The sequence below is a fragment of the Vespula pensylvanica genome, chromosome 4 (assembly GCF_014466175.1).
Source record: "Vespula pensylvanica isolate Volc-1 chromosome 4, ASM1446617v1, whole genome shotgun sequence".
NCBI classification, from domain to species: domain Eukaryota; kingdom Metazoa; phylum Arthropoda; class Insecta; order Hymenoptera; family Vespidae; genus Vespula; species Vespula pensylvanica.
Genome location: NC_057688.1, coordinates 7,511,291 through 7,525,223, shown reverse-complemented (window position 1 = coordinate 7,525,223; position 13,933 = coordinate 7,511,291). Strand labels below are relative to the sequence as shown.

Here is a 13,933-nt window from a genome sequence, read left to right as displayed (position 1 = left end):
GGGGAGGGGCAGAAGAACACGAGAAAAGAAAAACATAAAACGCCACTCTGCACCGGAATAGTAAAACGCTTTCACGTTGAAGAAGTTCTTCCGTTTCCACTCGGAGCCAATTTCAGTTGGAAAATTTGGAAAATTTCGTGAGATAACAGAGATTAAGCTGATATTTCGACAAACTCATGTAAAGTTAACATCCCCCTCTTCTCTCGTAGACATGATCTCTCTCTCTCTCTCTCTCTCTCTCTCTCATACACACACATAAACACTTCGTCAAATTCAGATTTAAAAAAAATCGATCGATTTAACGATAATTGAATTTTTCAACATATGTCGAAGATTATATGACTGAGAAAGAAAAAATATATATATATATGTGTGTGCGTGTGTTTGTATTCTTTTTGTATAAAAAAAAATTGGTTAATATAGAAGAAATGAAATTATTGTCCAGTCGTATTACTGTAACGAACGAAGAGTAAAATATTTCAAGATGGCTTGACGTACATATGTATAACGTGTACCAGTTAAGCCCGCATCTGTATACGACGTGATATTACGCTCCACGTTTCCTTTGTGAGAACGATATAAACGTTATAAACTACGAAAAGGTAAGTATAATAAAACTGAAAGCGCGCGTTACGTATATTGTAAACGTTGGCGTACGTACGTACATACATACGTACATACGTATATGTATGTATATAGTTAGAGTCAAGTCCAAAGGACTGTCGTGGACTAAGCGTACCATCCTCAACCAACGTAACATGCTTTCCTCTATCTTTCTCTTTTTCCCTCTATCTCTTCACTCTCTCTCTCTCTCTCTCTTTCTCTTCAAAGAGTCCACACAAACGAAATGAAAGATGAAAACGGTAACTATTAAAATCCGAGGAACGTAAAGTTCGCGCTGCGAGTATAAAAGTCAATGAATAGAAAAACAGAAAGAAGGAGAGAAAAAAAAGGAAGAAAAAAAATAAGAAGAAAGAAATAAACAAAAAAGAAAAAAGAAAAAAAAACACAAGATTAATGTCAAAGCCCTGTCTCTTAACTCGACCATTGTAAGACTGAAGTTGAGAAATGAGAAATAGAAAAAAAAAACGAAAGATAGGAAGGACAGAAAAGAAGATTTAATTAATTACAACCGACTCTTGTTACAAATTAATATTAATTAAAGAAAGATCGCCATTATGACACGTCAATGACTAAGTGCAACGAAATATTATTCGTTCGAATGCTCGAACAAATGCGCAAAATTCTAATAATAATAATAAAAAATAAATAAATAAATAAATAAATAAATAAATAAAAAACAAAAAATAAGAACAAAAATAAGATAGAAAGACAGAAAAAAATACGATATCGTTAAATACGATATCGTGTCTGACAAAATGTCGAATAAAGAAAAGACCAAAGGACGTACTACTGTAATAACTGTATAATTTTTATCACGAAATAAAAAGAAAAAGAAATAAGAAGGAGGGAAGAGGTAGAATGAAAAAAAAAAATAGAATGAGAAAGAGAGAAAAAAGAAATAAAGAAAGAAGAGGATGCGTATGCGCTTTGCATGGGGTGGAGCAAACGGGCCTGCAAATTTCCAGCAGGCGGCGCCACTGTTCCGAGAACTTGCTAGCTAACTCGTTGCACCTCCTACGCCTCCTTCACAACGAACGAACGAACGAACGAACGAACGAACGAACGAACGAACGAATAAACGAGAAAGAGCGAGGGAGAGAAAGAGAAAGTAGAAGGGAGAATGTCTGCTAATCCTTTACAGGGAATTCGAGTGATAAATTCCGTAAATCCCTGTTCAAGCACACCCTTGCACCGAGCCATCTACCCTTACCATTAGCCCTCTTCTTCCATCCTCTTTGCTCCACCTCCTCTTTCTCCTCTTTCTCTTTCTCCTCCTCCTCTTAACACACCGGTGTGTACCACCATCATCCCCCACACCCCGTTCTTCGTCCCTCTAAAGCCATCCAGCTGAAATCTAGGATGGACTACCCAACCCCAGGACTTCTCGAAAAAGTAGAAAACTGCGATTACAAAGACGTCTCTCTCTCTCTCTCTCTCTCTCTCTCTCTCTCTCTCTCTCTCTCTCTCTCTCTCTCACATACATATATATACACACACAAACGCAGACTGTCACTCTCTCCTTCTCTCTCTTTCTCTTTCTTTCCTTCTTTCTTTTCTACTTTATTATCTCTATCTTTCTTCCTTCTCTCGGATCCTTACACCACCGCTTACCTTCTTCTTTTCTCATTCTTCTACAAGATCCGAGTTCCTCCCTCCCCCTATCTCCTCTACCCCAAGCAAGTCCCTACCCCCTTTTCTCCCATCCTCATCCATCCACTCTCCTCACACCATGGATTAAAACTTTAACACTTTGTTACCCTTTTTCAGTGCGCCGCTACGGAGAAACGAAAAAGGAAGAAAAGGTGAGAGAGGAAAAGGTAGAGAATGAGACCAAGGAAGAAGACCGTGAGAGTAGGATCGTACACGAGCGAACAAACGAAGGAAGAAAAAGGGGGTGGATAGGGACGGGGCTACTGATGATGGTGGTGGTAGTGATGGTAGTAGTGGTAGTGGTGCTGGTGGTGATGGTGGTAAGTGGGTGGATGGATGGGTGGTTGGGTGATGGTGATGGTGATGGTGACGATGGTGGTGGTTGTGAAGGGAGTAAGGGGTATGGGCTCTGAAAGACCAGCTCGTAATCCGTAGCTTCCGCTACGTTGGACAAATTTCACTCTACGAGAGAATTTCGCTTTTGATAAAACGCCCCATTTTGCATTTTACACATTCGACGAAGAAGAACGTCACGGCCGAAGTGACAGTAGGAAGAAGGGTGAGAAAGAAAGAAAGGAGAAAGAGAACTTTGAAAATTTGAAGAATCCCTAGAGATCGATAGAGAAACATCTACGATCTCTCGGGATCGTAGTTGAGAAAAATAGTAAAATTTTTCTAAAGCTAGATAAATCATTACACTATTGTATAAGTAAAGATAAAATGTTCGTTCGATATGTACAAGTCGATATATATATAAAAATGTTCGTTCGATATATATAAAATATCGTATATAAAATTCGATACAAATATATATATATATATAACATGCAATTTTAATATAAAAAATCAATGTATGGTCTGAAATCGTATTTAAAAGAAATATATCGAAAAAAAGATATATATATATATATATATATATATATAGAGAGAGAGAGAGAGAGAGAGAGAAAGAGAGAGAGAGAATATATATTACATATAATTTTGATAAAAATCCATGTTTCGTTTAAAAACATATATTAAAAAAATACGTATATACGTATAACTAGACATATATTACATGTACTTTTAATAAAAATCCAGGTTTCGTCTAAAATAGTGTCTAAAAATTTGAGATATAAGTAATATACCGGGATATGATAACGTTAAGGTATGTCTTCCCAGGACATACTGATGTTATAGAATCCCGTAAAGTATGCGTTGTAACGAGTCCCACGGCTACGTTTAAGCGTAATATCGCGAGAATTTAAAGCAGGTACTCTCGGACGCAGGTATGACGTAAGAACGAGTTCGGTCGACGTTGGATACAGTGTATATAATATATGTGGGTATGTGTGTGTGTGTGTGTATGTATGGATGTATATATATATATATATATGCATGTAATAGAGCTAGATAGAGAGAAAGGTAGAGAAAGAGGGGAGAAAGGATCCTTGGAGGATGCGATTACTCGGTGAACTGAAGTACCTAACTGCGAGCCATAACTATCGAGTAATCGTCGAGTAGGTACAGGAAGAGTACCCTTTCTCTCTTATGTTTAATATTCGCTTCATCTAATCAATCCCTTTTATACTCCCCCCTCTCTCTCTTTTTCTCTCTATCTCTGTCTTTATACATATATATACGAACATGGAATATATAGATACGTATTAGATACACGTATCTGTAACACTTCTTAACAACTTAACGAATAAATTCGATCGTGTTAGTTCGCCGAAGAAAGCTTTCATACATTTCCTTAAAAACATAAAAGAAAAATAAGGAAAGAAGAAAAAAAGAGAGAAAGAAGAAAAGGAAAAAGATCGGAAGAGTTCCGCGGTGATTGTGTGTGCACATGAAGGGAAGCTGGAGAAAGAGGAGGAGAAGAAAAAAAGAAAGAGAAAGAGAGAGAAAAAAAAAGAAGAAAAAAAAAAGGAAAGGAAAGGAAAGGAAAAGAAAAGAAAAGAAAAGAATCGCGGGAAAATCGACGATCTCAGGCGGTAGAAAGAGAAAAAGTTGCTTGGAAAGTAAGGATAGGAAAGTTTCGACGGAGCCGAAGACAAAGTAGAAGAAACAAAGGCATACCGCTCTTCTGCCCTCCTCAACCCCTTTTCAGTGGTCCCGCACAGAATTGGAAGCAACTATCCAATTTCCGTTGGAAGCGAGAAGGTTCGAAGAAGAGGTAAGAGAAAGACAGAGAAACTGAGGGAGGAAAGAAGAGAGAAAGAAACTCGCGAACGAAAGAAGAAGAAGAAGAAGAAGAAGAAGAAGAAGACAACGAAGGAAAAACAAAGATGGAGAATAACGATGGTGATGGAAGTAATAGTGGGGGTAAAGGTAGAGATAAGAATGTTGGTGGTGGTGGTGATATGGATGGTAGTGGTCTTATACCGATGGAGGTGAAGGGAGGAGGAAGGTGAGATTCGGCTTAGCGATCAAGCGATCCGGAAAACTCCGACTCCCCCAAAACCTTTGAAAGATTTGATAAACGCTGACGTAACTTTTTTACACTCGTCCATGAAATCTTCGTCGCGCGCGTGGCGAACGACGTTCTCCCATCGAACATTCATCCACCACCACTCCTTTCTCCCTTAGTTTTCTTCTCCCGAACCCTCTCCTCCTTCTACTCCTCCCCTCCTCCCTCCTCCCTCCATCACCACCACCACCCCCTTCACGCGTTCTATTCCTACTCTTCGTTCGTTCTCATCCTACGCTTCTTCGTACTACACCCTTTCTTTCTTCCTACGTTTCTTTATTTTTTTTTACTATTTTTCATTCCGTACGAACGAATCAACTTAATAAATTGTCTCGTTTACGAAGAACAGAATCGGAATTACGAATTAAACTGAACTTCGTCGCATCGATTAGAAAGAGAAAAGGATTATAAAGAGGAAAAAAGGGGCTGGAAAAAGAAGGTCAAAAGATCTTTCGTTATATCGCAATTACGTATTAATCTCGTTGTATGTTGGATGAATAGAGGGAAGACAAAAGGAAAGATAGATTAATGTATCTTGTCATACACACCTATACGTACACATATACATAAATATTATACATGCATCACGCATGTATGCATAAGTATATAAGTAAATACATATAAGTTTTTTTACATACACGCTTACGTGAATTTTGTAGAAAGAGAAAATGTTGAAATTCGTAGGATCGTCGAAAGAAGATAAAAGGAGATAAGGATCGGCAATCCGCTAACACGATTTCGGCATGGATAGTAACGTACGCGTGCGCATACCAAAAGCATCCTCTATCTGTCTATCTATCTATCTATCTATCTATCTACCTATCTATCTATCTCTCTTTCTCTCTCTCTCTTTCTCTCTCTCTCTCTCTCTCTCTCTCTCTCTCTCTCTCTCCTCTCTCGTTTTCGTTGAAATACCTCGAGCTCGGCAGACTGCGGAGAGAGCGAGCTTTGTCAGCTCGCTCGGTTGGCGTCTGAGGTGAATGCAGCATTAATACCTACTACCTTTTACCCTCTTCCTCCTTTCTCCTTCCCTCTCTCTCTCTCTCTCTCTCTCTCTCTCTCTTGCTCTTTCTCCATTGCTCATCCCCCTTCGAGTTCTCTTCTTCGTTCCGTTCGACCCACTGAAGCCACGGGCCAACCCCATCCAAACCGGCTCGGCTCCAACAACCGTTAATATCGAATTCTTTGGTACAATTTACGAGAGAACTCCGCGAATTCGGGCGAGGTCGTTTAATCCAAGAAGCAAATCCAGAAAAGAGAGAGAGAGAGAGAGAGAGAGAGAGAGAGAAGGAAGGAAAGAAAGAGAGAAAAAGACAGAGAGAGAAAGAGAGAGAGAGAGAGAGAGTCACAACGCAACGTGACTCGTACATTTCAGTAAAATGTTTCCACTTTTCGATATCCCATCCCCGACTCCTCCTTCTCGTAGCTCGAAAAATCAATAGGGTTTAATTCGAAATCGATAAATTACTACTTATATCCGCGATATACCCGTTCAGCCAGTACCATAACCACTCACTCCATCGGCCGAAGAATAAATATCAAGTTTTAATGAAAAATCGAAAAATATATCCGTTGAAAATTCTTATAACGCTAGTGGAAATCGAAATAATGGCGTTTGATGGAAACTTTAATTAAACGATTTTTATAGGTACATACATTAATTGAACATATTTGTACTTTAATTAAATATATTTATACTTTAATTATACAAATTTAATTTGGACTTTAATTAAACGAGATATATATACTAATCGAGAAAGATCGAAAGTAAAGAAGTAATAACGATTTCTAACGATACCGTCTTACTCATTCTTTCACGTGCCCGAAAGGTAAAAGGATAAACGTGTAAGATAGAGAAGACCAATTCTTGAAAGGAATGAACGAGTGTCGAAGGACGAAGAGAAGAGAAGAGAAGAGAAGACGCTGAAGGGCGTATATTCAGGGCCGCAGATACTCAACGTTACTTCCAAACGATTTGCCTCTCATGCGATTTAACACGGGAGCTATTATAACTTGATATGGATAGATAATAGTACGCTTCCTCGCTCCTCCTTCACTTCCTCTCTCTCTCTCTCTCCTTTCTCTGAGGAAGAGGAGGATCTCTCGATCCTCGGCATGCAACGTAGCATCCACGTTACCCTATAACATGGTCCCCGTTTATGCATAGATGCAGTCAGACTGCCATTATGGGTTTAGACTTCGACGTAGACTCTCGAGATACTTGCCACGCAAAACAAGAGAACCCACTCAAAATTTGTACGTGTACCTATATATACTCTCATAAGAGAATAAGGAGGAGAACTTGTATGGAGGAGGAAAAGGAACAAGATAAAGAGGAAATCGAAGTGGAAGTGGAAGAGACGAAGCGTACACCAAATTGGCTTGTTAACCGTGTGAAAGTAATTCTCGGACGAACTTGTTACAACGGAAACGTTTATACGATAACGATCGATCGATCAATTTTCATTCTAATTTAGAAAAGTTTCGTTCATTCTTCAGAGAAAAAGAAAAATATTTTTCTTTCTTTCTTTCTTCCTTTCTTTTTTTCAACGCGATCATTCCGATCGTACATTACGAACACATTTGTATACGTTTGTATCTCTAAATAATTTCCAATACGTTACGATAAATTAACAATCGATGAATTAACGATCGATTATTCTTTTTCCTTTTGTTTCGAATCGAATCGAATCGTCTCCTTCAATTTTTTACGTTCGACCGACAATTTCTCCCATCTCTCCGTACCATCCACTTTCCTCCTACAACTCTCTCGCTTTTCTCTCTCACGCCCATTCCCCCACTATACCACCACCATTGTCCCATAATAATTATTTAACGGCAGCAAAGTAGTGGAACGAAATTAACAAACTATTGGAAGTAATTAGATCCTCGCCGAGGTAAATTAAATGGCTCGCGCCCGACGACGAGCTATTTAAATGCTCGTCCCCCATTCCCTCCTTCTGTTTTACCCCTCTCTCCATTCGTTCAACCTCGAACCCTTTTCTCCTCTTCGACCTTCCTTCTTACACTCCTTGCAAACCTCATCCCTCGAAGTTTCTATTCTTTCGCTACTTGCTGCATTACAACGACGACGATGTCGACGATGTCGACGATGTCGACAAGAACGACAACGACGACGACACCTTTCTCTAACCATTTCTCCACCATTTTCCTTCGTTCGTTCGTTCGTTCGTTCGTTCGTTCGTTCGTTCGTTCGTAAATAGACACACGAACAACGCGAGCTTTCGAAAGAGTTCCTTCTACCTAATTACAACGACAACTATTCCGAACTTTACGAGCGACTGTCTTCTCAGAAGTCCAATATCGAAACGAACTCTCCGAGGAATTTTCTCGCGAGCTTCTCATTCCATCTTATATTTTCCATATTTCTCTCGTTCTCTGTCTCTCTTTCTTTCTTTCTTTCTTTCTCTATCTATCTATCTATCTATCTATTCCTCTTTCTTATCTATAATATCTGAAAGCGCGTTTCATAGAGAATATATTAAAAATATTTTCTAAAGGTGAATCTAACAGAATGAATTTTCATATTAGAGATATGTAGTTGTGTTATTTATATATTGTATATTTATTATTTAAAAAAAAAAAGAAAAAGAAAAAGGAAAACGATGATCGACATTATGTTAAGGAAGTTATACGATTTTTATAAAATTTTCTTTTTTTATAAACGTCTATCTGTTAGATGGAAAAAAAGAAAAGAAGATAGGAAAGGAAAAGAAAGGAAAGAAAAATTTCTCAACGATCTCATAAGAAGGTATATATCTATATATATATATAAATTAATTAATGAGAAAATTTATCTCGTTCTTCGTAAGAACTATTAATTTAAAAGAAAAAAGAAGAAGAAGAAGAAGAAAAGGAGAAAGAAAATAAAAAAAAAAAGAAAAGAAAAGAATTTCAAATGAACGTTTCGGGGTCGTAAAGTTTTGGCTTTGATAGAACTTGTGCGTCGTCCATCGGCCGTCTCTAATTCGAGAGAATACAGAGAAAATACAGAAAGAGAGAGAAAGAGAAAGAGAAAGAGAGAGAGAGAAAGGAAGAAGGTCGAGGACTATGGAAAACGAGAGAAGTTTCGCCGGCAACCCCGAGAGAATGTATCCTACAAAGCGTTGGAGAACGGTGAGGTCGAGCCACCGTGAGAAAGACCGTGAGTGGTAGCAAAGAAGAAGAGAACGAGAAAGAGAGACACAGACAAAGAGAGAGAGAGAGAGAGAGAGAGAGAAAGAGAGAGAGAGAGAGAAGAGTGCACCAGGAGGCCAGGAAATTACGTCTCCGGATGTCCGTTCGTTCGGCTTCAGAGCTTTCTGGAAAGGCACGCCGCTGCCAACGCTGACGACGACACGACGAGGATTCAAGCGAAAACCGGAGCGAGCTAAGGCAGAAAACGAGAGAAAGAGAGAAAAAGAAAGAGAGAGAAAGAGAGTGAAAAAGAGAAAGAGAGAAACGACGTGTTTGTGAGCGAGCGTTCAGTCGTGCGAGAGAGAAGAAAGTCGGAAGAAGGCTAGCTCGAGAGATTTTCGAGAGCTTTTATCTCAACGAGTGTGTGAGAGAGAGAGAGAGAGAGAGAAAGAGAGAAGATGAGCATCCAAGCTGACACGTCCTGTCGCCTCAACCCATCCTAAAATGTTCGTGACAAAAAGAAATTCTCTCCTCTCCTGCGAGAGACGCGAGAGAATCATCCACGACAAGCCGCGATAACGTACAACTAACCACCAAAAACTACCCCAAGAATTTTACCTAACCTTCTTGTCGACTTTAAGATTCTTCCTAAGAACAATATAATAGTCAGAGATATCTTGCGCGTCATATAGTTAGAGATTTTCTTTTTTTTTTTTCTTTTTTCTTTTTATTTTCTTTCCTTCCTTTTTGTTCCTCGCGTGTGTGTATGTGTGTTTATAATATGGAATAATGCGAATTGTAAAATGTGATCTTATATTTTTTTCTGCATATTTTATAATCCGATTTATCTTAAATCTGGCTATATCTTATCGATTATTGGAGATTTATATATTATATTAAATATTTAGGTTATTATGTTATATTAATATATAAGGTAATTATGATTATATAATAATAATAATGATGATGATGATAATGATGATGATGAAATGTTATTGATTAACAGGGTATCTTAATTTCTTGATTACGCGTATGTATCCAGTGAGACGTTAAATGTTCCAACGAAGTAATATTTTCATGTAAAACACAGTGATAATCCTGTGTATGTATAATACGAAATTATAATTTCATAGAGAAATCAGTTAATATATATATATATATACATATATATATATATATATATATACACACACATACACACACACACACACATATGAGTGAAGTATCAAACTTTATTTACATAAATTAATATTTACGTCAAATAATTAATGATAGAATTACAGAAATAAAACTAACAAAATAAATGGGCAAAATATAAATAATGTATCTAGATATCACAAAAAAGAAAAAGAATATATACACCTATATATACATATATACACATACATCGCTTGATAAATCGAACTAATTTTCTCGAAAGAGAATAGTTATAATCATGTGGATCACGAGAAGAGATAAAGTTCACGAATAGCGTACGATCTCTTTGAGATATAATTTCGAAGCAAATAGGTATACGATTCGATAACATTGATGGTCTTCCATGCTCCGGTTATTAATCCGAGCGTGTCTCGAAGTGATAATCAGAGGCGAGCGAATCTCTCCGAGATTCGACTCCCGATTCCCATGAAACTAAATCGAATGAGAAACTGGAGGAAGGAGACTGTTCCGAACAGGAGAGACTTTGCCGATAGAGAGAGAGAGAGAGAGATTCGATGTAGAATCGAATCTTCGTATCTCTAAAGAGAGAACGAAAGTGTGAGAGAGAAAGAGAATGACCGAGTAGATCGCACGAAAAACGACAACGTGAAAGCCGGCCAACCGTAAGACGATTCTATCGAAAGATCATTATTTTTACACTCGCACGTGATATACATAGAAAATGTAAGGGTATCCCATTATCGTGGAAACTGAAAATTACCCCTGATCGTCGGCCGATAATGGCCCGATAATAGCCGAATCTGTTATATTAATAGATATTACTATTAAAAATATCTTCCCATTATTTCTCACGACTATCATTAACAATCGAATGTTATCGGCTGGATAATTTTTTTTCTTATCTTTTTTTCTCGTTGATTCCTACTCAATTACAAACGCACTCGTGGCCGAAGTATAAATAGATAATAAAGTTCGATGAAAGGTAGAACGAGACGAAGATAATTTAAGAAAAAAAAAAAAAAAAGGACATTAAAAGGAGAAGGAGAAATAAGAAAAGAAAAGAAAAGAAAAGAAAAGAAAAGAAAAAATAGAAATAAGTAAAAAATTTCGTTCGCTATTGAATCATGCATGATATCTTTTATCTCTCTATCGGTATATCGTATCGAACGTAGCGCAAGCCGTGTGTGTCGTTAGAAGAAACTCTTCCCTTGAAATTTTCTAGCGAAACGAATAATATTATTCAGGAGTCCGTCCTGTCGTGATAGCAAGTTCCACTCTGTCTCTCTTTCTCTCTCTCTCTCTCTTTCGCTTATAACTTTTCTCTCCACCTACAGTCTCACCCTCATCCTCACCACCCTCCCCCATTTAATTTATACCGACCGTTCGAAAGTAACGTTATCGTAGATACTCTATATATCGCAGTTGCTCTCTCATAGATCGTAAAATACATAAACCGTGTACACGTCAAGGCGATCGTTTCGCCAGAAGGGATATTACGGCCATTACGAGGAAACCACTGGATATTCCAGTGTCAAGAATCGATCATAATTATGATAGATATGTACGTTACCATACGTTCGAGGATCTAGATAGGAACATCAACCTTCTCACCGTGCTTTGAACCTCTGTCGTTTCTCAATAAAACATACGTCTGTATATATATATGTGTGTGTCTGTGTGTGTGTATGTGTGTATGTATCATTGCTCGATTATCTGCAATACACACGTGCGCGTATCTAATAAATAATAGATAAAAATTAATAAGAAAGAAATGAGAAGAAAAATAATATAAAAAAAAGGAAACCAAAAACAGCTGACAATTGTAATGAAAAATTCAATTTGTAGCGAACTAATTCGTAGAAATAAGAAGAAGAAAAAAAAAGAGGATAATCCACCCTCGTTTTACACCCTCCCCTTTTCTCTCCTATCTACTGTGTACAGATAAACTGAAAGCTAGAAATGAAAACGTTTTCGATTGAAATCTCGTTCGACCGGTAATCTTTCTTTTTTCGAAGCTAGAGAAAGAAACGTACACGTTAACCTTTATTAAATTTCCAATAGCACCGTTCTCAGTCAGAAAGGGGGTCACGTACACGCTCGTTCTTACCAACGGGACTGAGATGCTCAACTTAGAGACATACCGTACAATGCCAGAGAGACTTAGTATTAGAGTCTTAATAAATACAATAAAATGATAATTTGATCTGTCGATCGAAGGATTCTGTCGGTCGAATCCCAGGACCTTCGTGAACGTTGTAACGGCGATTATTTTCGAGTTTTCTCTTCGAGAAACTATATCCTATTATAAATAAATAAATATATATATATATATTCAATTATCTTCGAAATTATTTTTTAAAAATTCCTCTTATTTTTTTTCTCCTCCTCTTCCTCCTTCTCCTTCTTCTTCTTCGTCTTCTGCTTTCTCTTCTTAAATGTTCTTCGACGAAATGAATTTTCATTCGTCAACGATACTAATCAATTTTCTTTTTGTTACGAACGAGATACGAGAAAATAAATAAATAAATAAATAAATAAGTATGTAAAAAATACGAGATAGAAAAAAGAAAAAACGGTGCAAGGTATCGTACGTACCTACGTATGTACGTTCGAATGAAATAGTAAAGATATAAAGCTCCCGTAAAAACGAAAAATTCGAGCGGAAACTTACGCTTTACTATAGTTACGAGAAATGTCCCGAACATTCGTTCACTCACCTTGGATTTCCACGTAGTGCAGCGTGGTGAAGCGCATTGAAGCCATTATTATTGGTAAGTGTGATGTCCGCTGCGTGGTCCAACAAGAGAGCCAACATGTCGTCCCGTTTCTTCGATATTGCGTCGTGAAGAGGTGTGTCACCTTCGGAGTCCTATAAGGGAATAAGAAGAACGACGGACTTTTATTTACTTGTATATATAAACGTATATATACGTGTGTACGTTTCTTTCGATTACCGTGTCTTCTTTGTTTATATTCTGAATAGAGCGATGTCATACTCGGGTCGAATTTTATTAAATGAAAATATGTATTTATTAAATTTTATTTATGTACGTATAAACGTTCTGAAATATAACAACATACATTTTCACGCACACGCACATACGATATTTCAATATAAATTCTAGCGAAACATACGTGTAGAAATTAATTTAAAACAATGCATTCCATGAAATTTGTAATATATTTATAATACATATATTAGATCTTTATCAAATATATTTCTATAGATATACACAATATTCGCATCTGTATTAATTTCATTTAAACTATACTATTATGTAATAAATTATTTATTTATGTATATTCATCAAATTTTATACATCGATTTCAACAGCATATTTTATATGCCTCTCCAACGATATTTTCACGAATTAAAAAATAGAAAAAATAAATTATACAATTATAATAATTGACAATAATAATAATAAGAAGAAGAAGAAGAATAATAAGAAGAAAAAAAAGAGGAAGAAGAAGAAAGATAAGCGTTTTCTCTTCCTTTCTTTCTCTTGTAAAAAAAAAAAAAAAACATAAAAAAAAAGATAAAAAAGAAAGGGTAGAACGACGTTTAGTATAACAACCCCTTGGAACTGTCTTCGCCGGAGCGAAACGCGTTGGCTTTCGTTCGTAGAGTTCTTCCACGAGCGACTTGCTTCCAAGCACATGCAAGTTTCTCGCAATAGCGTGTCCGCTTATAAACTTGCTAGTTTAGTAGCACGATAACCATGCCTGGAGGCAGATACGGCTGCCCGACTACCATAGCTTGGATGAGATGCTAAAGAGAAAAGGAAAAATGGAGTACGTAGTGAAGAGCAAAAGACAAAGAAAAAGAGACAAAGAGGAAAGAGGAAAATAGAGAATGAGAGAGAGAGAGAGAGAGAGAGAAAAAGAGAGAGAGAGAGAGAGAGAGAGAGA

General features: G+C 37.2%; 1 protein-coding gene and 1 long non-coding RNA gene across 3 annotated transcripts in view; both read right to left on the bottom strand.

Moving 5' to 3' along the window:
• Positions 1 to 1,226, bottom strand: part of LOC122628926 — a 7,168-nt gene extending 5,942 nt beyond the window's left edge. The window contains exon 1 of the long non-coding RNA XR_006327142.1: positions 801 to 1,226. This is a non-coding gene — a long non-coding RNA (uncharacterized LOC122628926). The remainder of the gene's footprint in view (positions 1 to 800) is intronic.
• Positions 1 to 13,933, bottom strand: part of LOC122628912 (E3 ubiquitin-protein ligase MIB1) — a 422,298-nt gene that overhangs the window by 349,334 nt on the left and 59,031 nt on the right. For both annotated transcript variants that reach the window (XM_043811787.1, XM_043811786.1), the window contains exon 9: positions 12,739 to 12,890. In XM_043811787.1, coding sequence (XP_043667722.1) covers positions 12,739 to 12,890 — 152 coding nt within the window. The remainder of the gene's footprint in view (positions 1 to 12,738; positions 12,891 to 13,933) is intronic.